The following is a 22,825-nucleotide window of genomic DNA, read 5'->3' on the forward strand; positions in this document are numbered from 1 at the left end:
GAGCAGTTTTGGTCCTCTATGTTTTTTATTTATGAAATTCTCATTAATTTTAGATAAAAAGCTAAAGTGACAGAGAAGGTAGGGAAAATGAAGAACAAGAGCCAAGGAGAGTTAGGAAGCTTTGTAAGACACCAAGGGTATTTAGAATTTGGAAATGAAGAGGCACTTACCCCTCTGTTCTTCTAAAAGGAAAAACAAATAAGGTTTATGTGATTATCTGGTTCAAAAATCATACATTTTGGGGAGTGGGGCTGAAGTGGGGAATTCTAGAACCAAGGTATGGGGTGACCAAAAACCCTGAGTGTCAGAGGGGTTCAGAGGGAGAAGGAATTAGACATATCTAGTAGTGTCAGCCAGATCTGGAGACACTTTCAGGGAAGATGCCCCTCTTCCTTTCACTCATACAAAGCTTTGAAATTCTTAAGAAAAACACCATTTACACCATTTATTCTTGATATTGTATCTCCATTCTTACTTTTCTTACTCCTTGTTCTCTTCATTTATTCTGTGTTCTCAGAATAACAGGTTTCTGTTTGCTGCTGACATTTCATTATGATAAACCCCTAGGAACTTTCATCTATTTCCTGCTGACTATTTAAGTGTATGGATTATGTAGAAAAAAGAAAATAGAGAGCTGAAACACATGAACTCTTGAAAACAAACAGAAGTAAACAAACTGAGACTTTGTGAGAACTATGGAAGTTATAATTTGGAGGGTGGGGAAGCACAACTTTGGTGGTGGGCATTTGCTGTGAAACTATACCCTGTAAACTTACAATCTTGTAAAGCATCATTAATAATAAATTGAAAAAAATCAAAAAGTGAAAAAAAGAATCAAGAGAAATTTGAAATGTGAAGCTTAAGCCTGCTTTTCTTCAGTGTGAGAAATCTTAGAAATTTAGACAAATGCCTTTTTGATTATATGAGGCTAAAAACCAGACTTAAAAATAAAGAAACTTACCATTACCAATGCTTGACTGAGACAGTGCTAAAATAAAACAGAACAAGAGTATTATTTGTATATCCCATGGCAACATATGGTGATACTACATTTAGATGCTGTTATAGGAAAGAACACAGCTTGGGTCACGTCCTGATTCCTTTTTTAATTAAAAAATTTTTTTTATTATAATGTAGAGTGGCAGGCAGTTGGAGCTATTGCTTTTTTGGGTATAAACTTCAAACTTTTATAGTCTTCCTTAGTAACACTCTGTGGTAGTCTAGGTGGTTGCGTATAGTGAATTCTACTGTGGTGTATGGAAGTTAAGTTTTTGGTGAAGAATACAATGTAATATATACAAATGTTGAGATATGGTAGTTATTAGTCAATATAGCAAGGTATCAGGCTACAAAATCAATGTACAAAAATCAGTGGCATTTCTTTATGCAAACACTAAATCTGAAGAAGACATCCAGAAATCACTCCCATTTACTGTTTCAGCAAAATCAATCAAATACCTAGGAATAAAGTTGACCAAAGAAGTGAAAGACTTGTATACTGAAAACTATGAGTCGCTACTCAAGGAAATAGAAACTGATACCACGAAATGGAAAGATATCCCATGCTCATGGATTGGAAGAATATATATCATCAAAATGAATATTCTCCCCAGAGCCATATACAAATTTAATGCAATACCCATCAAAGTTCCACCAAGCTTCTTTAAGAGAATAGAACAAACACTACAATCATTTATCTGGAACCTGAAAACACCTAGAATTGCCAAGACCATCTTGAAGAAAAGAAACAGAAATGGAGGCATCACACTCCAGACCTTAAACTATATTATAAAGCCATCATCATCAAAACAGCATGTTACTGGAACAAAAATAGGCACACAGACCAGTGGAACAGAATTGAAAGCCCAGAAATAAATCCCCACACCTATGGACACCTAACCTTTGATAAGGGGGCCCAAAGGATTAAATGGAAAAAGGAGGCTCTCTTCAATAAATGGTGCTGGGAAAACTGGGTTGCAACATGCAGAAGAATGAAATTGAACCACTTTATATCACCAGAAACAAAAATCAACTCCAAATGGATCAAAGACCTAGATGTCAGACCAGAAACAATCAAATACTTAGAGGAAAACATTGGTAAAACAGTTTCCCACCTACACCTCAAGGACATCTTTGATGAATCAAACCCAATTGCAAGGAAGACTAAAGCAGAAACAAACCAATGGGACTACATCAAATTGAAAAGCTTCTGCACATCCAAAGAAACTATGAAACAAACAAAGAGACCCCTCACAGAATGGGAGAAGATCTTCACATGCCATCCATCAGACAAGAAACTAATCACCAAAATATAAAAAGAGCTCAGCAAACTTAGCACCAAAAAAGCAAATGACCCCATCCAAAAATGGGCAGAGGATATGAACAAAACATTCACCTCAGAGGAGATCCAAAAGGCTAACAAACATATGAAAAACTGCTCTAGGTCACTGATTGTCAGAGAAATGCAAATTAAGACAACACTAAGATACCACCTCACTCCTGTAAGAATGGCATACATCAAAAAGGACAGCAGCAACAAATAATGGAGAGGTTGTGGGGACAGAGGAACCCTTTTTCATTGCTGGTGGGAATGTAAATTGGTCCAGCCTCTGTGGAGAGCAGTCTGGAAAACTCTCAGAAGGCTAGACATGGACCTTCCATATGATCCAGTAATTCCTCTCCTGGGGTTATACCCCAAGGACTCCATAACACCCAACCAAAAAGAGGTGTGTACTCCTATGTTCATAGCAGCACAATTCATAATAGCTAAAACCTGGAAGCAACCCAGGTGCCCAACAACAGATGAGTGGCTGAGAAAGCTGTGGTATAGTATATATACACAATGGAATACTATGCAGCTATCCAGAACAATGAACCCACCTTCTCTGACCCATCTTGGACAGAGCTAGAAGGAATTATGTTAAGTGAGCTAAGTCAGAAAGATAAAGATGAGTATGGGATGATCCCACTCATCAACAGAAGTTGAGGAAGAAGATCTGAAAGGGAAACTAAAAGCAGGACCTGACCAAATTGTAAGTAGGGCACCAAAGTAAAAACCCTGTGGTGAGGGGTAGACTTGCAGCTTCCTGGGACAGTGGGGGGTGGGAGTGGGTGGGAGAGATGGGTCACAGTTTTTTGGTGGTGGGAATGGTATTTATGTACACTGCTAGTAAAATGTAGTCATATAAATCACTAGTTAATTAATATGAGAGGGGGAAAATTAATTGTATGTCTCGAAGTTTTTCAAAACACAAACTGAATCTTTTCAATATATAGGCTGTGTGATTGATATGCAGACTCTCTCAAAATCCTAGACCAAGTATATCAGAAGCAACCAATAGCACAGCTATATACAAGATACTGGGTACTGTACAGCAAACCCTAACAAAAGGACTTTTCAAAGTTAACCCAATTACCAATTAATGTGATGATAACATTAACTATCCATTATCTTTTTGAACCCTAAGACAGCAGGAACTTCACATCTCCACTATGGAGCCTCTACTTCCCCCAGTCCTGGAACCATTGTATAGGGCCCACTTTCCCGTATGTCTCTCCCAATCCATATCAAATAATATTGCATCTGCCGATCACGACCTAACCAATGCAACGATTGCCACCTCAACATGCTTCACTTCAGACTGTGTCCAGAGACTTCACGTGTGGAATGACAACCCTTCAACTTCATTACTCAGGTGAGACCTTTCCTTTCATAGTATACTCTAATTTCATCTCAGGTGGTTCACTTTCTAACAAAGTCCCCAAACCTAGATATACACCAATTTCCATGAGAGAGAGCATATGTTCACACGTATCCGTAAACTACTGCAAAATATATGCCTGAAAGCAGAAGTGCACTAGAGTTTGCAGTGAGTATCCCCCTAACACTTCCTCTCCACTATTCCAAGCTTTGGGTCCATGATTGCTCAACAATTTGTTTGGCTTCGTATGTTAACTCTCTTTTCAGTCACCAGGTTCCAGATGTCATCAGGATGCTGGCCAGGCTTCCCTGGACTGAAGACCCCACCAATGCGTCCTGGAGCTCTGCTTCCCCAGAGACACACCCTACTAGGGAAAGAGAGAGGCAGACTGGGAGTATGGACGGACCAGTCAACGCCCATGTTCAGCGGGGAAGCAATTACAGAAGCCAGACCTTCTACCTTCTGCAACCCACAATGACCCAGGGTCCATGCTCCCAGAGGGATAGAGAATGGGAAAGCTATCAGGGGAGGGGGTGGGTTATGGAGATTGGGTGGTGGGAATTGTGTGGAATTGTACCCCTCCTACCCTATGGTTTTGTTAGTTAATCCTTTCTTAAATAAAAAAATAAAATAAAATAAAATAAAAAGAAAAATCATTGATAGCAAACTGAAAAAAAATTTATTATAATGTAGAGTGGCAGGCAGTTGGAGCTATAGCTTTTTTGTGTATAAACTTCAAACTTTTATAGTCTTCCTTAGTAACACTCTGTGGTAGTCTAGGTGGTTGCGTATAGTGAATTCTACTGTGGTGTATGGAAGTTAAGTTTTTGGTGAAGAATACAATGTAATATATACAAATGTTGAGATATGGTACATTGGATGACTCTATGATGTTAGAAACTACTGTTACTTGAGAAAACTTAAAAGGAAGAAAAATAGAAAAAATGAACAAATTTTTAAAATCATGAAATAATTTCATGTGAATAAAAGATACCATTAGCTAAAACTTATCCAATACCCATTATTGATAAGATCTGTTATAAACTGATAGTGGAGAGTCATTTCCTTAACCTAAGAAGAGTTTCCATATAGAAACAAGTATCACATATAACAAGGAAACCGGGAGCATTCCTTAAAAGGCATTCTTCAGTGCTTGTAATTACTACTCTGGGAGAAATAATAAAATCTACAAACCAAGTAAGACAAAGTTTCAAGAATTAGGAAAAAGACAAAATGGTTAACTTTTATAGGTATGACTTTTTATAAATGAAATTCAAGAAATTTTAAGAATTATTAGAGTTTAGAATTAAATGAGAATAATTTAAGAAATACTAATATAATTTAAGGCTTTATGGGCAGAACTTAAGACATAAGAACAGAACAGGACTAGGTCAAAAAATGAAAATGAAGGTGGCATCTATATTATCAGTCAGTTGAGAAATATGAGAAAATATGTGTTATTAGGTCAAAGATGTGGATTTGCAGTTGCTATTTATTTTTGTACTTTAAAAATTTCATTAAGAGAAAATAAAACACAAATATAGAAACTATAAGACTTGTGCAAACCAGGTTACAGTAGAATTGAAAGAAACTCAGAAAAAGACTTACCTAAAGAGTTGGCTGATGATGCTGAAACAAATATACACAGAAACATAAAGTGGATCAACAATGTTTGGATCTCTAACATTTGTATTCAGCTTGAATCATTTGTTGCCTCTTAGAAACCAAGTCCTACTGCTTTATTCTCAAGAAACAATGGTTTTTCTAGTGCATAGTCATCCCCCCCCACCACAATCATGGAGATTGTAAAATAGGTAATGACACAGTAATTTCCTGATTAATAAACTTAATGGTTTTGTCTTCTCCATTTCATAAGTTCTAAGTTTGTGAAAATGGGTAACTCCCATTCTTTCAGTCTCTCTATAATCTTATAAGAAGTTCTAGGGGGCTGGGCAGTGTTGAACCGGGATAAGTGCCCATAATACTAAGTGCAAGGATCCGCACAAACATACCAGTTTGAGCATCCTGACTCCCTACCTGCCGGGCGTCTCTTTGCAAGCAGTGAAGCAGGTCTGCAGGTACCTCTCTGTCTCTCTCCCTCTCTATCTTCCCCTCCTCTCTCAATTTCTCTCTGTTGTATCAAAAAAAAAAAAGAAGTCACAGGAGCAGTGGATTTGTAGTGCAGGCACTGAACCCCAGTGATAACCATGGAGACAAAAAGAAAAAAAAGTTCTATAGTATCTTTTCATTTTTTAGGATATTATTCCTATAAACTTTTTTTTTTTTTTTTTTTTTAACCAGAGCACTGATCAGCTCTGGCTTATGGTGGTATGGGAAACTGAACATGGGACTTCAGAGCCTCAGCCATGAGAGTCTCTTAGCATAATCATTTTGCTATCTAACCCCCCCTCCATAAAACTTTCTGGCATACATTTTTCTTTTTTTTTAATATTTATTTATTCCCTTTTGTTGCCCTTGTTTTATTATTGTAGTTATTATTGTTGTTATTATTGATGTCATCATTGTTGGATAGGACAGAAAGAAATGGAGGGAGGAAGGGAAGACAGAGAAGAGGAGAGAAAGACACCTGCAAACCTGCTTCACCGCTTGTGAAGCGACTCCCCTGCAGGTGGGGAGTCGGAGGCTCGAGGCTCCAACTGGCTTTGTTATGTTGGTCCTTGTGATTTGTGCCACATGCGTTTAACCCGCTGCACTATTGCCTGACTCCTTGACATACATTTTTCTTTGTTTACATTTCTCACCCTGCCTCTTGTCTTTTCTCCTTTAACCCCATCACTTTCATTATTTTTAAAAATTTTATTATTATTATAATTGTTTTGCTTAATTCCCAATTTGGAAGCTTGTTAGCTATTAGTTCCTCATCCTTAGCCTGAACTGAGACTTTATTTATTGTTTACTATCCATTTGGAGTGTTTTCTTTTCCCTCAAAGCACTTAAAGTGTAGGAAAATATTAGCGAAGGGGGACAAACTGTTGTTGAGAAACAAGGGCATACTTACTATAATATTCTTTGGATCCCTCTAAAAATGAGAAAATAAAAAAGAAACATCAGTTTAGATTTTCAGTGCTTGTACTTTTTGGTATCGTTATAGAAGATTACCTAATCAAAATACTTACCTATCTACAGAGGCAAAAATAAATAAAAACAAGGGGTAGGTTGGTGGCACATCTGGTTAAGTGCACACACTACATACAATGTGCAATGACCTGGGTTTGAGCCTGGTCCCCACCTGCAGGGGGAAAGCTTTGCAAGTGGTGAAGCAGGGCTGCATGGTGTCTCTTTCCCTCTCTCTATCTCCCTTCCTCTCTCAATTTCTCTCTGTTTCTATCTAAAAGAAAAAAAAAGCAACAACAACAAAAAACAAAAGTGAAAGTCAGAAGTTGAGAAAGGTAAATATTTGTAATAAGAAGAAACAATGAATATATGGAAAATTGGAAGAATAGAATCTAGTATATAGGTGAAGGATCAAAAGATAGCTCAGTGTTAGAGCACAAGGCTGGTATAGCAGAGGTCCCAGGCTGGCTCAGTCCCCGGCACTGATACATGCCAGAACTGAGTTGTTAATATGGTTTATGTCTCTCATTTTCATGTCTCATAAAAACATATTAAAAACTTATATGGAAGAGAGTTCTGCCTTTGCTTTCCTCTAAGTATTTGAAAGTTTCTGGCTTAACATCTAAATCTTTGATCCATTTTCAGTATATTTTTGTGTATACTGAAATGTGGTGTGTGGTCCAAGATTACATGGACAGCCCTCTTGTATCTGACCACAGAGGGAAAACTCAATTTTTTCTGCCATTGCATATGATATTGACTATAGGACTGATACAGATTCAGTTAGTTTAAGGAATTTTCCATCTAGCTCCATCATTTTAAATGTTTTAATAGTAAAGGGATGTTGGATTTTATTGAAGGCTTTCTCTGCATCTATTGAGATAATCGTGGTTTGGGGGCTCTGTGCCAGCACTTATCAGTTTGCTGTTGGCAGCTATTTTTACTACCCCCCCCCTTCATTTACTACTCATGAAGCCTCTCCCCCGCAGGTGGCAAGTATGGGCTTAAACCTGGGTTCTTGAGAAAGGTAACATGTGTACTACCATCTGACCCCCCAGATTTCCAATTGTTGATGAGGTGAATTACATGAAAGTTCTTGTTACATCTTTGCTGAGTCAAATCCAATTGCAAGGAAAACAAAAGTAAAAATAAACTAATGGGACCAAATCAAACTGAAAAGCTTCTGCATGGCAAGAGGAATCTCTACTGTAATAAAAAGACCTCCCCTCAGAGTGGGAGACAATCTTTATGTAGTACACATCAGACAGAGATCTGATAACCAAAATGCACAAAAAAAAAAAACCTCATCAAATTCAATTCTTCTTCTTCTAGCGTTTGCTGATCAAATTCAATAATAAAAGGACAAACAACCCCACTAAAAATGGGAGAATGACAAGAACAGAATCTTCTCTAACAAAGGGACAACTGACTTATGAAAAAAAAGTCACTGATGATCAGGGAAATGAGAATAAAAGCAACAATGAGACACTCAGCAGCTGCACCGGCACAGTTCAACTTCTCAGATTCGCTCTTGCATCAGCTCTGCTCTCTTCCGCAACCGTGTCTGACAAACCCGATAAGGCTGAGATTGAGAAATTCGCTAAGTCAAAATTGAAGAAGACAGAAACGCAAGAGAAAACCCCCCTGCCTTCAAAAGAAACGACTGAACAGGAGAAGCAAGCCGATGAACCATAATGAGGCAGGTGTCCCCAATATGCACACTGTACATTCCACAAGCATTGCCTTATTTTAGTTTTAGCTGTTTAACTTTGTAAGATGCAAAGAGGTTGGATCAAGTTTAAATGACTGTGCTGCCCCTTTTCACACCCAAGAACTATTGACAACGATGGCCGAGCCTACCTCTCCCACCCCTTGGCTGGCAGGGAAGGGAGAGAACTTGCATGTTGGTGGAGGAGGAAGCTGAGTGGGAGACCATGTGAAATCTAGAGTCAAAATCCAGTTGGTCTAAGGTGGCCTGCAGGCTATAAAATGCAGTTACATCAGAGTGCCATTTTTTTGTTCAATGATTTTAATTATTGGAATGCACAATTTTTAAAATATGCTAACAAAAAGTTTTAAAACCTGCAAAAAAAAAAGCCACAATGAGATACCGCTTTATATCTGTGAGAATGTCATACACCAGAAAAGACAAACACACCACCTGCTGGAAAAAAGGACCTTCCCACATTGCAGGTAGTAATGTAAGTTGGTCCAAGCCTCTATGGAAAAGTCTGGAGATTCATCACATTATAAATGGACCTACTTTATGACCCAGCAATCCCTCTCTTGGGGATATATCCAGGGAAAACAAAAACATCTAATTGCAAAGACCTGTGCACACCTATCTTCATAGCAGCACAGTTTGTAATAGCCTCAAATTTTGAAGAAAGCCAGATGCCAATGACAGATGAATAGCTAAGAAAGTCATGATATATATGAGCTGTTAAAAATGATGAGGCCATTTCCTTTGTAATATCTTGGTAAGAACTTGAAGGTATTATATTGGATGAGACAAACCAGAAAGAGACAGACTGATATCAAATGATCTCACTTATAGGTAGAATTTAGGAAATAAAGTCAGTAAGGGAAAATTTAAAGGTGAAACTTGGACTGGGTGTGGCATTATTGCATCAAAGCAAAGGACTTTGGGAAAGGAGAGAAAGGAATAGGATGAAAGGACATTGGATCCTGTTGTGTCACCTATCAAGGGAAGATGAGAGGTTGTGTCTATGTATTCAAGAATATACTATAAACTATTAACCCTACTCCAAAAAAATATTTTTTAGGAAATAAAGCTGAGAGTAAGACAATAAATGTCAACTCAACTGACTGAGAATTCAGTTTCAATGAAAATATGATAAACTGTGTATTTTTTTTTTCCAGAGCACTAGCTTTGACTTAAAGCAGGGATTGAACCCAGGACTTTGGAGCCTCAGGCAAGACAGTCTCTTTGCATAACCATTATGCTAGCTACCCCTGCCCCAAAATATGATAAATTGTAATGAGTGCTTAAGTTATGTATCTTATGACTAAAACCCTGCTTTCTAAGTGGTATAATAGTTATAAAATAGGTATAAAACCTTATAAAAGGTATAATAGTGGTATAATAGTTATAAAATAGGTATAAAACCTTATAAAAGTTATGGAAAAATACAAAACAAAATAGACAAAACTATTCATGTTATCACTATTATTTTTGTGAATATGTGAAGCCAAGTATCCCCACTGATACCCTAGCAGTAACTTACATAGTTTTATCTTTTTGTATTTTACTAAAGTATAAATATCTACTAAGAATTTGAAGATAGTATGTATTTTTTCCAAGATTCCTTTTCTGAAAATGAACATTTCACTTTTGTATTTGTGATGTGAATTATATCCAAAATACATAAAAATCCTTTGTGTTGACATTAATGTTACTTATTTCTTTTTTTAAAAAATCTTTCTTATTATTATTGGATAGAGACAGACAGAAATTGAGAGGGGGAGGGGGATATAGAGAGGGAGAGAGACAGAGAGACATCTGCAGCCCTGCTTCACCACTCATGAAGCATTCCTCCTGCAGATGGGGACCAGGGGCTTGAACTTGGGTCCTTGTGCACTGCAGTGTGTGCACTTAACCAGCCACTACCTGGCTCCCCTTTTTTTCATTTCTTTTTTTATATTTATTTATTTAGTTTCCCTTTTGTTGCCCTTGTTTTTTATTGTTGTTGCAGTTATTGTTGTTGTCATTGTAAGACAGAAGAGAGAGAAATGGAGAGAGAAGGGGAAGACAGAGAGGGGGAGAGAAAGATAGACACCCGCAGACTTGCTTTACCACCTGTGAAGCGACTCCCACGTAGGTGGGGAGCCAGGGCTCGAACCAAGGACCAGGATCCTTACCCTGGTCCTTGCGCTTTGCGCCACGTGCACTTAACCTGCTGCGCTACCGCCTGACTCCCTATGTTACTTATCTCTTATGGTTCTGTGGATTGTTTGGAAACAGAAAATATAAAAGATGCTAAACACTTCCATATGCCGCATTTGAAATTTTCTATAAGTATCTTCATTTACTGTACTTGCTTTTGTAAAAATATTAGCTTTACTGTATAAGTAAGAGAAAATAGTGATCCAGTGGGTTAAGTGATTGCCTCAAATCACTCAGATTAGTAGAAGATCCATAACTTTGCTTAGCAGGTCTCCTAGGCTCAAGTTTAATACTTCCATTTCGAGTACTCTGACCCTCAATTAGCATGCCAGATCCTTTTCTTGTGTTTTATCTCTGGAACTTTGCGCTAGTTATGGGTGAATTTAACAACCCATGCTGCAATAAAGTAATATTATAGATTAGGTGGTTAAGCAATACAAACTTATCTCCCTATGACTCTGATAAATGAAAAGAATATAAGGACAGTTTATTGCTAAATATTATGAACAAATGACTCTAAAATTCAGAGTCAGACAATTCTAGGTTACATATGGGTTAACTCACTTGTAAATTCTGTGACCTTAGGCAAATCACTAGGGTTATCTTTGGAGAGAACAAGTTCCTCTTCAGTAAATTAGTGATATAAATGTGCAGTAAGCTAATTATAACTTTAGAACTATTCATTAAGGATCACCCTGACTTATGAGAAGATGGTTGGCCCATGTCTACAACTTTAGGGGAACTGTGGTGAATTGCAGTGGGAAGACTAAAGATTCACAACTCTGGTGGTGGGAATGGTGTGGATTCAAATGCTTGTCGACATGGAATTCTGTAATATAAAAATATAAGAAATAGGGATACAGGACGTAGCGCAGTGGGTTAAGCGCAGGCGGTACAAAGCACAAGGACCAGCGTAAAGATCCCAGTTTGAGTCCCCATCTCCCTACCTGCAGGGGAGTTGCTTCACAGAGGGTGAAGCAGGTCTGCAGGTGTCTGTCTTTCTCTCCCCCTCTCTTGTCTTCCCCTCCTCTCTCCATTTTTCTCTGTCCTATCCAACAACAATAACAATAATTACTACAACAATAAAACAACACGGGCAACCAAAGGGAATAAATAATTTTTAAATATTAAAAATATATAAAATAAAAAAAAGAAATAATAGGCTTTATAAGGACAAGAGTAGAAGCAAAGTAATTGAAGTAGTCAGGGCCAGAGATGGTGTTTAGACTAGAAAAGTCTGGGTGGTGAAAAGTGGTCTGGTGTGGGATACAATTTGAAAGTATCGCTGATGTGATTTTCTGGCATAACTGATGGAGAGTGTGAGGGAAAGGAATTACCGATGATCCAGTGTAGATGACCTGAGTGAATACAGGTGCCAGCATCTCTGTGAAGAAGGGACTAGTAGTAGTTACAGTTTTGGACATAGTAAGAGTGAACTTCCTCTTAAATTGACTTTTGAATCAAAGGATTATGGTTATATAGGTGGTTCACTACACAAAGGGTCTGAGATCCCTAACAGTGGCCCCTAGTGCAGGGTGTGGAGGAAAGAGCATTCTCTTATTTGCATGGAAGCAACCTGTAGGCTAGAAGATGGCTTAGAAAGGGGATTGTTTGGGTAGTTCATCCTCTTTGCCCCTGAGAGGATTGCTTGTAAATACTGAATAAAATGAAAACTGCAAGGACTAGGCGGTGGCACACCTAGCAGAGTATACATGTTACCATGTGCTCATGTTAACTCAGGTTAAGGCCCTCTCCCACCTTGCAGGGGGGAAGCTTCACAATCAGTGAAGCAGTACTGCAGATGTCCCTCTTCCTCTCACCCTATCTCCCCATGCCCTCTCAATTTCTCTGTCTTTTGAAAATAAAGCAAAATAAATTATCTAGCAGTGACTAGTACATAGCCAGTGCTAATCATATGCTAATTACCTTCTTTTCTTTGTGTGCAGCTTAATTTTACTTATCTGTGTTTTTTTCATGTATTTTATTTATTTTCCCTTTTGTTGCCCTTGTTTTTATTGTTGTTGTCATTATTGTTGTTATTGATGCCGTTGTTGTTGGATAGGATAGAGAGAAATGGAGAGAGGAGGGGAAGACAGAGAGGGACAGAGAAAAATAGACACCTGCAGACCTGCTTCACCGATTGTGAAGCGACTCCCCTGCAGGTGGGGAGCCTAGGATTCCAACTGGGATCCTTGCATGAGTCCTTGAGCTTCATGCCACGTGTGCTACCACCTGACTCCCTTATCTGTGTGTTTTTAAATTTCTTATATTCAGATAACTTCTTGTCTTGGTTAAATGTGTTTTTCTTATGATTAACTGTTACTTAACATCCCCTCCCCAGCAAACATGAGATGTAATTAACAGTAGAAGACATTAGCAGCACTTTTTTTTTGTACTTTTGAAATCTCAAAGACTAGGTTATGCTCTAGTGTGATGAAATTTAAGGAAATCCTTAAATAGTAAATATTCCTCCTTTTTTTCGCTACGTGCACTTAACCCACTGCGCTACCTCCTGGTTCTCCTCCTTTTTTTCATGTTGAGCTCTGACATATAGTATTCCTCCACTGATTAGCATTTACATTAAGAAAAGCACAGTCTGACTAGTATTTGAGAGTAGAAATGTTTGATTTCTCTTGAATATTCAGTTTGCCTTGTTAACTGAGGTGAAAAAGAGTTAATGAATAGCAGTGTTGAAAAGATACCTCCTATTGTGAAGGTGAACCTTTCTGAATATTTATTTATTTATTTATTTATTTATATATTTTACCAGAGCACTGCTCAGCGCTGGCTTATAGTGGCACTGAGGGTTGAACCTGGGACTTCAGAGCCTCAGGCATAAGTGTCTTTTGTATAATCATTATGTTGTTTCCCCAGTCCAGTATATTTTTTATTTTTTTAAAGAAATTTCATTTGAGATAGAAACTTTGATGTGAGAGGGAGACAGAAGAGAGGAGACGCAGGAGAAAGAAGAGAAGAGAAGAGGAGAGAGAGAGAGAGAGAGAGAGAGAGGGAGAGAGAGAGAGAGAAACAGAGCATCATTCTGGTGTATGTGGCTAGATGCAGGATTCAGGGTTAGATTCTGGAGTCTCAACATGCGAGTTAAGCACTCTAAGAAAGGTCTATACACTACTTTGATTTCTTGTCTTTTTCCCCTGGGTAGGCTTTCATTCTCCCACAATTTCTCAACAGACTTACCTTGGTCATCATATGAAAGATCTAGAGGATTAGAAAAAAATATAAGAGCCTTAATTTTTCATAAGGAGAACTCTGTACTTCTCAGAAATACAGCATCTAATTTATTTACCACTTTCTGTTGAATATGAATGTCGGAATCCTAAAAGAAAAGGTGAAAGCACGGTGAGTTTCTACTTTGACAATTATATCTGCATTATTTATTTACTAGGTAAAAAATCTGTTTACCTCTTCCTCGTTTAGATCTTTGAGAGGAAAAATCTTCTGGGAAAAAAAAATAATTTTACCAACAGCTTATATATAGACAAGTCTTATCATTACTCTAAATCCAACTGCTAAGACATCTTGCTACTTTCCTAGAGTCCCCATAGTCTTGTATTTCACTCAGAAAAGGAAGGGATGCCATGATCTGCTGCTCACCATTCCTATTTATCATGACAAATCAGAAAGGTAAGAAGAGGAATAGACCAAGTCTAAGTGTGTAATATGAACCAAGTTACCGCCTCTTTCTTTTCTCAACTCAGCGATATGTGTGTGTGTGTGTGTGTGTGTGTGTGTGTGTGTGTGTGTGTGTGTGTGAAATATATTTGGGAATCTCCTTAGATATAAGATTTCTGAGTGCTTTATTTCAAATAAGCATTATCATCATCATTATTATTATATTGATTTTATAATGATCGAGAAGACCAGAGCATAAGAGGGGTACAATTCCACACAATTCCCACCATCAGAGTCCCCCCCCCTTTGGAAGCTTTCCTATTCTTTATCCTTCTGGGAACATGGACCCAGGATCATTATGGGGTGCAGAAGGTGGAAGGTCTGGCTTCTAGAAGCATCTGCTTCTTCACTGAACATGGGCATTGGCAGGTCTGGGAGGTGACACAGTGGATAAAGCATTGGACTCTCAACCATGAGGTCCTGAGTTCAATCTCCAGGCAGCAGATATACCAGAGGGATGGCTGGTTCTTTCTCTTTCTCCTATCATTATTTTTGATTCAAGTCAGACCATAAAACCCAATTTGAGAGCTAGAGTGTAAATCTATCAATAATAATGAATATTAAAATTCAATATGAAATGATGTTTTTGGTCTTAAACCAAGTGGTGTTATTATGAGGAATATGAAGATTGAACTCAGTGGCTCAAATTTGATTCATTATTTTTTTTTAATTGAAGGGATTAATGGTTACAGCCAACAATAAAATACAGTAACAGAACAAAATAGAGTAGTTTGTATATGCATAACATTTCTCAGTTTGCCACATAATAATTGAACCCCCTCTAGGTCCACTGACATCATTTTCCAGGACCTGAACCCTACTTTCCACCCAAGAGTCCTTTACTTTGGTGCAATACACCAAATCTGATTCATTATTGAATTTGTTCTTTTTTTTAAAATTTTTTATTTAAGAAAGGATTAATGAACAAAAACATAAGGTAGGAGGGGTACAACTCCACACAATTCCCACCACCCAATCTCCATAACCCACCCCCTCCCATGATAGCTTTCCCATTCTCTAGCCCTCTGGGAGGATGGACCCAGGGTCGTTGAGGGTTGCAGAAGGTAGAAGGTCTGGCTTCTGTAATTGCTTCCCCGCTGAACATGGGCGTTGACTGGCTGGTCCATACTCCCAGTCTGCCTCTATCTTTCCCTAATAAGGTGTGTCTCTGGGGAAGCTGAGCTCCAGGACACATTGGTGGGGTCTTCAATCCAGATAGATAGATAGATAGATAGATAGATAGATAGATAGATTTATTTTTCCTTTTGTTGCCCTTTTTATTGTTGTTGTTGTTGATGTCGTCATTGGATAGGACAGAGAAATGGAGAGAGGAGGGGAAGACAGAGAGGAGGACAGAAACATAGACACCTGCAGACCTGCTTCAATGCCTGCGAAGCGACTCCCCTGCAAGTGGGGATCCAGGGGCTCCAATAGGGATCCCTATGTCTAAGAAAATTCTTTAGAGAACCCTTGAACATGATTTGTTAGGTTAGTGCATCTTTTTCTATTATAAAATTCAGCTGTCAATCCATCTTTCCATGTGTATATGTTTTCCTCAGAAAAGGCAAGTATGCCCTTTTCTAGGAATATTAAAGTAATTTTTCCAACTCCATTTATCAAGATCTGGAAAAGACTGAGATCTTTAAACATCCTAGATATGAGGATAAAATGTCAGGCAGTAGTAGTGCAGTGGATTAAGTGCACCAAGTGCTTTGTTCTTTTTTTTTTTTTGAAATTTTTTTTAATTGAAATTAGAGATAGGCAACCTCGTAAGTGCAGTAACAACAACAACAAAAAAGCTTAATTGATAACACAAGAACAAAGCTTACAGTGATTTAATACAATTAGGCAACATTGCTTTAGCGTATGTATGAATTTATTTATAAAATGTTTGTCAGCTAAGATATAATTTATATGGCCAGGGAGATGCATAATGGTTATGCATAAGACCTTCATGCTTGAAGTTCTAAAAGAGACAAAAGTACCTAAGCTTCCTTCAACTTAGTGAGGGCCAGATTCAGATCTGGGCCAAGCTCATGCCAAAGAAGCACACTATCAAAGAATGGTAGTTATAGTGCAATAGATTTCTCTAGGATGGTTTCAGTGTGCTCAGAGATTACTGGGAGACAGGCCTGGAGAAGCTCTGAAAACAGTATTTCCTTCAGTTCAAAACTGAAAATTATAATAATGGTCTCAGAGCTGATTATCATTTAAAATGAGAAATTCAAACACAGAATTAAACTATTCCATAACACTGGTCTTGGAGCTACTAGCAGGGAGTTACGGATCTCTTATATGGAGCTACTGTGAAGATTTGACCTGAGGTATAGCCAAAGAATTTTTTCCTTTTCTAGATAAATTTGGATAATAATCAACATTTATTAGCACTGATTTAGTCTTTTAAAATGGGGATAATAAGTTATGTTTACTATTACACTGTTATAGTTTCCAATGTATATTTTGATAGACTATTCAATTTAATCATCATAAAAACCAAACGCAATAGACATTTATCCTCATATCTAGGATGTTGTTTAAAGATCTCAGTCTTTTCCAGATTTTGATAAATGGAGTTGGAAAAATTACTTTAATATTCCTAGAAAAGGGCATACTTGCCTTTTCTGAGGAAAACATATACACATGGAAAGATGGATTGACAGCTGAATTTTATAATAGAAAAAAATGCACTAACCTAACAAATCATGTTCAAGGGTTCTCTAAAGAATTTTCTTAGACATAGGGATCCCTATTGGAGCCCCTGGATCCCCACCTGCAAGGGAGTCGCTTCACAGGCAGTGAAGCAGGTCTGCAGGTGTCTATGTTTCTGTCCTCCTCTCTGTCTTCCCCTCCTCTCTCCATTTCTCTGTCCTATCCAATGACTACATCAACAACAACAACAATAACAACAATAAAAAGGGCAACAAAAGGGAAAATAAATCTATCTATCTATATCTATCTATATAAAGAATTTTGTTCTGGGATTGGGTAGTGGTGCACTTTTGTAGGTAAAATGCACATATTCCCATGCACAAGGACTCAAGTTCCAGCCTCTGCTCCCCACCTGCAGGGAGGGAATACTTCGAGAGCAGTGAGGCAGGTCTGCAGATCTCTCTCTCTCTCTTTCCTTCCCTCTCCTCTCTCAATTTCTCTCAGTAACTATCCAGTAACATAGAAAGAAAGAACAAAAAAAAAAAAAAGGAAAAAATGGCCACCATGAGTGTTGAATTCATAGTGCTGGTACCAAGCCCTAATAATAACCCTGATGCAAAAGAAAAAAAAAAAAAAGAACATTGTTCTCTGAAGAAAACTTTCTCCATTGTTTACTTGTTTAATAAATTTACCTCTACCATCCTCATAGTCCAGAAGACCAGCGCCTGGAGGAAACAGAGAAGAGATATTTTTGCCTTGAAAGTTATTGGGACCATATTTAAGACTCAGAGCTACTATAGATATGCACACCCCAATAGTAAATAGTGGTACAAATGAATCTACTGTTCAGAAACTAGGGGCTATGAATAGACAATAAGAGCAGAAGCTGAGGGGTCAGCCCTGCTGAGTGCTCACATTACAACGCACAAGGACCCGGGTTTAAGTCCCCTGTCCCCACCTGTTGGTGAAGCAGGGTTGCAGGTGTTTCTTTTTGTCTCTTCCCTATCTCCCCTTTCCTTACACCGGTCCTTGCTGCTTTGCGCTATGTGCGCTTAATCCTCCCCCCCTTTCTTTCTCAAATTCTCTCTGTCTCTATCCAATAAATAAAATATTTATATTAAAAAAAAGAGCAGATGTTGTAAGTGGCCATGTCAGTCACCCAGTTTCATATTAGCCAGGCTCAGTAGTAATTGGAAGTGGTCTCAAAGTTGCTTTTCCTTATTGATACTCCAACATCTAGCTCTTTTTCCCCCTTACTTTGGGATTTTTTCTTTCTCCTTTTTCTTTCTTTCCTTTTAAAAAATATTTTATTTATTTTATTTTGAGAGAGATACAGAGAGAGAGAAAAAGAGGAGAGAGAGAGAGAGAGAGAGAGAGAGAGAGAGAGAGAGGCACCAGAGCACTGCTCAGCTCTGGCTTATGGTGGTGCAGGGATTGAACCTGGGACTTTGGAGCCTCAGGCATGAGAGTCTGTCTGCATAACCATTTTGCTATCTCCCTTGCCCCTTTATCCTATTCTCTCTCTCTCCTTTTTTTTTTCTTTGTTGGCAGCTTTATCTCATTTATTGGTGCTTTATGTAGAAATCACCTTTACCTCCTTACATCCTGAAGTTTGTCTACTCAATTATAATCACTTTAGGTTTTTTTCCCCCTTTCATTGTTCTTGGCTATATTAAAATTTTATACTCAAACCTTTTAATGAAACCCTAATTACTAGCAGGTTTAGAACTTCTACTTCAGTGTCTGATGAATCTGCTATTACCATGGCTTGGTGTTACTATTGCTACTCCTAATATGGAGGCATCCGAAGGGAGCCTTAGAATAGTCATGCAGGCCTTCTCGCTACTTATTATGCCTAACTCCAGGCTGATATTCAGTGTTGAATGATAACTCTTGGTGGATTTCTCCCAGTAACTTAGATGTACAATTTATGGAAGCAGATACTGTGGAAGGTTCTGGAGACATAACAGTAAACAAGATAGAAAAATTTAGTCCATTATATATGGGAATTATAAAAATGTTTACTATATATTTTTAAATGGCTATAAGTACTTACTTTGTTCTGAACTGTATCTTGAGACATCAATTTCTGTGGAAGAATTAAGCAAAACTTATTTTCATATTAAGAGTTATTTTCTTTCTCATTGCAGCTGTCCTCAGCCTAAACTCTGATACCTTATTCAGAGTTGTCCCTCTCAATCTGATACATTTCTGGTTCCCACCTTTTCACTGTCTACAACCACTCCTGTTTTAACCATGTGCCCATTTTACTTTATCTTTGGGGACTGCTAGCTGTTGTAGAAGAGAAATAAGAAGGAGATGAAATTAACTAGAATGACATGGAAAATGAAGAGAAAAACCCTGAAAGAAAAACTTCACAAAATTGACCGCAAAACTAGTGAAATACTTCACTGGAGTAGTGTGCTGGTTCCCTATGTGCACAGCATCGGTTTGAGCCCAACCTCCATCACACTGAAGGGTGTTTCAGTGCTGGGGTCTCTTTTCTCTTTCTCTCTGCCTCTCCATAAAACATAAAAAAGTGCTTATTATTTTTATAAGCCCTATCTTTATTTTATTGACAAGACTACTCTGTAGTTGTTTCTTTTTATCATCTCCCCCTACATGAAGTCACTAGAATTCTTAAAATTTTTCCACATACTACTAGCTAGTAGTGTATGCTGCTAGCATAATGTCTTCTGTCTTCCATTTCCTCTGTCAGGTAGTTTACCTTATTATCCAGATAATTTTCTAATTCTAATGTGACAGTTTAATTTTTATTTTTGTGATTATTGTCACATCTAATGTATTCTTCCATTTTTTTTTTTTTTTTTACCAGAGCACTGCTCAGCAGTGGCTTATGATGGTATGGAGGATTGAACCTAGGACTTTGGAGCCTCTGGCAGGAGAGTCTGTTTGCATAACAGTTATGCTATCTACCCCCATTCCCATGCCTGTTTTTATATCAGAAAAATTAACAGCAGTTATTTACTAAATTAAAAATTGATTACTTAAATTTTATTTCTTTGTACCTTTTTATCATTGTATATGTATATATATATATATATATGTATGATTTTGTTGTGACTGACATTTTGGTAATATAAACTTGGAACATTTAAAAGTGCAAGTAGAATTCTCTAGTAGGTTAGAAGAGAGTATTCAATTTATGAAATGGAAATTGTCATAATATTGGCAAAAATTATCTGATAGAAACAAATTTAAGCTGAATCTTGGGATTCCTCACGCTATCACTTTCAGAAAAACTCAATTTTGACTCATTGTTACATACCGTTTTGCCTTCGTCTTGTCCATCTTGTTAACAAAATAGCCAAAATCGCAAGTCCCAGAAGGATCAGGATGACAGCCAAAGTTATTCCTGAAATGAAAATTCACCTGTAGTTCTTATTACTTAGACCAGGTCATTTTATCAGAGACAATTCCTGGTCATCTTTTACTGTTTTCACTAGATAAACTCTACTCTGTTTTCTACAATCTTAACACCTTTCTTCCTTTATCCTTATCTCTACACAGAAAAGACATTTGGGTCAGTAGTTTCAAGTAGATCTTGGAAAGGGAGTCAGTGCATACCCAAGACTGCCATTTTCTAGTTGTTATCTTCAATTGGTTCTGTGTCAGTTGCATTTCTTTGTCAGAGGTAAAAGAAGACAAAATGAACACCTTAAATTCATTGGCTCTGAATTGTATTAACTTGGATGTGGGAAATCCCTTGTAGATAAGCTAAGAGGGTCACAGAGAAATTTGTGGCTCAGGTTGGTCAGACCTAAGCAGACTACAGGAGAGTGGCCAATGAAGGTTCCGGAATCTGTATCACAACAAAGGGCTAGAACTTTAGAGAGGCAAAAAGAAAGGAAGAGGAAGATCAAGAGGCTGGAAAAAATCTCAGAATTCTTTGGAGCATCAAAAAAATCTAAGCTATTGGAAGGGAGCTTTCTCTGTCTGGGCTCTGGCATAACTTAAAATTTCAGAGAGTTTTTTGAAAGTCATTTATTGCATTTCATTTGTCTTTACAGCTCTAAGAAAACATCCTACTGAATAGGCAGTCAAGTGATGATTAAAGGGAATACCTCCTATATTTACTTAAAATATAGAAATTAAGGGTGAATCAAAGAAAAGAGTTGCTGGAGTTAGATAATTAGGGGAAATTAAGAAGTTTGTGGTGCTAGGGAATTTCATGTTATTGTGGAGATAGGAATGAGTAGGTAATAAAACTTACTTTTATTGCGTCCTAGAAGATACAAATTTATTTAATCCCTAATAAATTTCAGACTAAAATTCTTTAAGATTGAGATGTCTGAAATCACCCAATCAACAAATGGTAGACCAAATACTAAGGACTGTCAGAATAACTCATTTACCTTGTCATGCTTGTCACCTATGTTTGAGCCTGCCCCCACCACATTGGAGGAAAATTTAGTATTTTGGTTTCTTTCCCTCTCTTGTCTTCTGCCTCTCTGCCTTTATTGGAAAAGTTCAGACCAGCGAAATGAAGCTCCAGAGAGGACAGAAAATAAAGAAAAACAAACAAAAAAATCTTTCCCCCAAGACTGAGATCTCCCAAGAAGAAAATTATACCTGAAGACTGCATCATAGAAACTCTACATATATGCACCTGAATTCCTGGACTGCCTTGTTGATTTAAAACTCGTTCATAGAATATGTAGACCTACATTTGTCAAAGCTCCCAAGTTCACTAACTGTAAGTCCATTCTTTGAAGTGCATATCTTTCTCTATGTACCTTATTTCGTTTCACAGAAGAATCCTGACACACCATTTTCTAAATATTTGTTTGTTGGCTATATGATAGTGTATGTGTTGAAAAATACTACTTATGCTGATTTACAAGAATGCTGTTGTCATGAGGGTCCATTTCTAGTATATTTCCACAACAGAGGTATCAATATAGAAAAAAAGGCATAGGAGGGACCAGACAGTGGGGCACCTGGTTGAGTGCACATGTTACAGTGCTCAAGGACCCAGGTTCAATACCCTGGTTCCTACCTGCAAGGGCAAAACTTTGTGAGTGGTGAAGCAGTGTTGCAAGTGTCTCTGTCTCTCTTCTTCTCTATATTCCTCTGCCATCTCAATTTCTGGCTGTGTCTATCAAATTAATAAAGATAATAAAAATTATTAAAATAAATTACCAGGGATAAGGGTTTTGCTCATGTCTCATGGTTAAGACATTACACCATTATTGGTGAGAGAAAATAGAGGATATGGAGCGGCAGACACAGGGAGTACATCTCACAATTAGGCTCTGGACTTCTCTGTTCTTCTGTTTATTAGGTATGTGTGCATACAGCTGTGTCAATATAAACATCTTTAGGATATACATAAACATCTTAAGGGCATAGAGAATAAATGATCTTTCTCCTAGTATGTAGACAGCTTTGTATCAGACCTGATATCTCAATTCTAGTGATTATGTCAGATTCTGTGTTTACTATATGTTTATGTAACTCCTGACCTTACTCCAAGCATGTAGGCATAGTTGTGGGGCAACAGAAAAAAGTCTTTGTTAGCATGATACAACTAAATGAAGTTTATGTAAATATGAAATTTAGATAAAGATATAGAAAATTTCCAGTTTCCTAAAAAGTTTGCTTGTTCCACCTGATCATGCAACCCTGCCTTAGATAATTATCACTCTGGTTTCCACACATGGAGTAGTACTCTCTATTCACTTTCACTTTTTTTTTTTTTATTTATAAAAAGGAGACACTGACAAAACCATAGGATAAGAGGGGTACAACTCCACACAATTCCCACCACCAGCTCTCCGTA

At 37.7% G+C, this 22,825-nt stretch overlaps 1 protein-coding gene across 1 annotated transcript in view; it reads right to left on the reverse strand.

Moving 5' to 3' along the window:
• TSBP1 (testis expressed basic protein 1) overlaps positions 1-20,807 on the reverse strand; it is an 85,578-nt gene extending 64,771 nt beyond the window's left edge. The window contains exons 1-10 of the mRNA XM_060190809.1: positions 20,611-20,807; positions 20,312-20,398; positions 19,079-19,111; positions 17,715-17,747; positions 14,104-14,136; positions 13,988-14,017; positions 13,879-13,899; positions 6,721-6,741; positions 5,310-5,330; positions 962-988 (exon numbers count right to left, since the gene is read on the reverse strand). Coding sequence (XP_060046792.1) covers positions 962-988; positions 5,310-5,330; positions 6,721-6,741; positions 13,879-13,899; positions 13,988-14,017; positions 14,104-14,136; positions 17,715-17,747; positions 19,079-19,111; positions 20,312-20,398; positions 20,611-20,623 — 319 coding nt within the window. The 5' untranslated portion in view covers positions 20,624-20,807. The remainder of the gene's footprint in view (positions 1-961; positions 989-5,309; positions 5,331-6,720; positions 6,742-13,878; positions 13,900-13,987; positions 14,018-14,103; positions 14,137-17,714; positions 17,748-19,078; positions 19,112-20,311; positions 20,399-20,610) is intronic.
• Between the last annotated feature and the right edge of the window lie 2,018 nt (positions 20,808-22,825).

The sequence above is a fragment of the Erinaceus europaeus genome, chromosome 4 (genome assembly GCF_950295315.1).
Source record: "Erinaceus europaeus chromosome 4, mEriEur2.1, whole genome shotgun sequence".
NCBI classification, from domain to species: Eukaryota; Metazoa; Chordata; class Mammalia; order Eulipotyphla; family Erinaceidae; genus Erinaceus; species Erinaceus europaeus.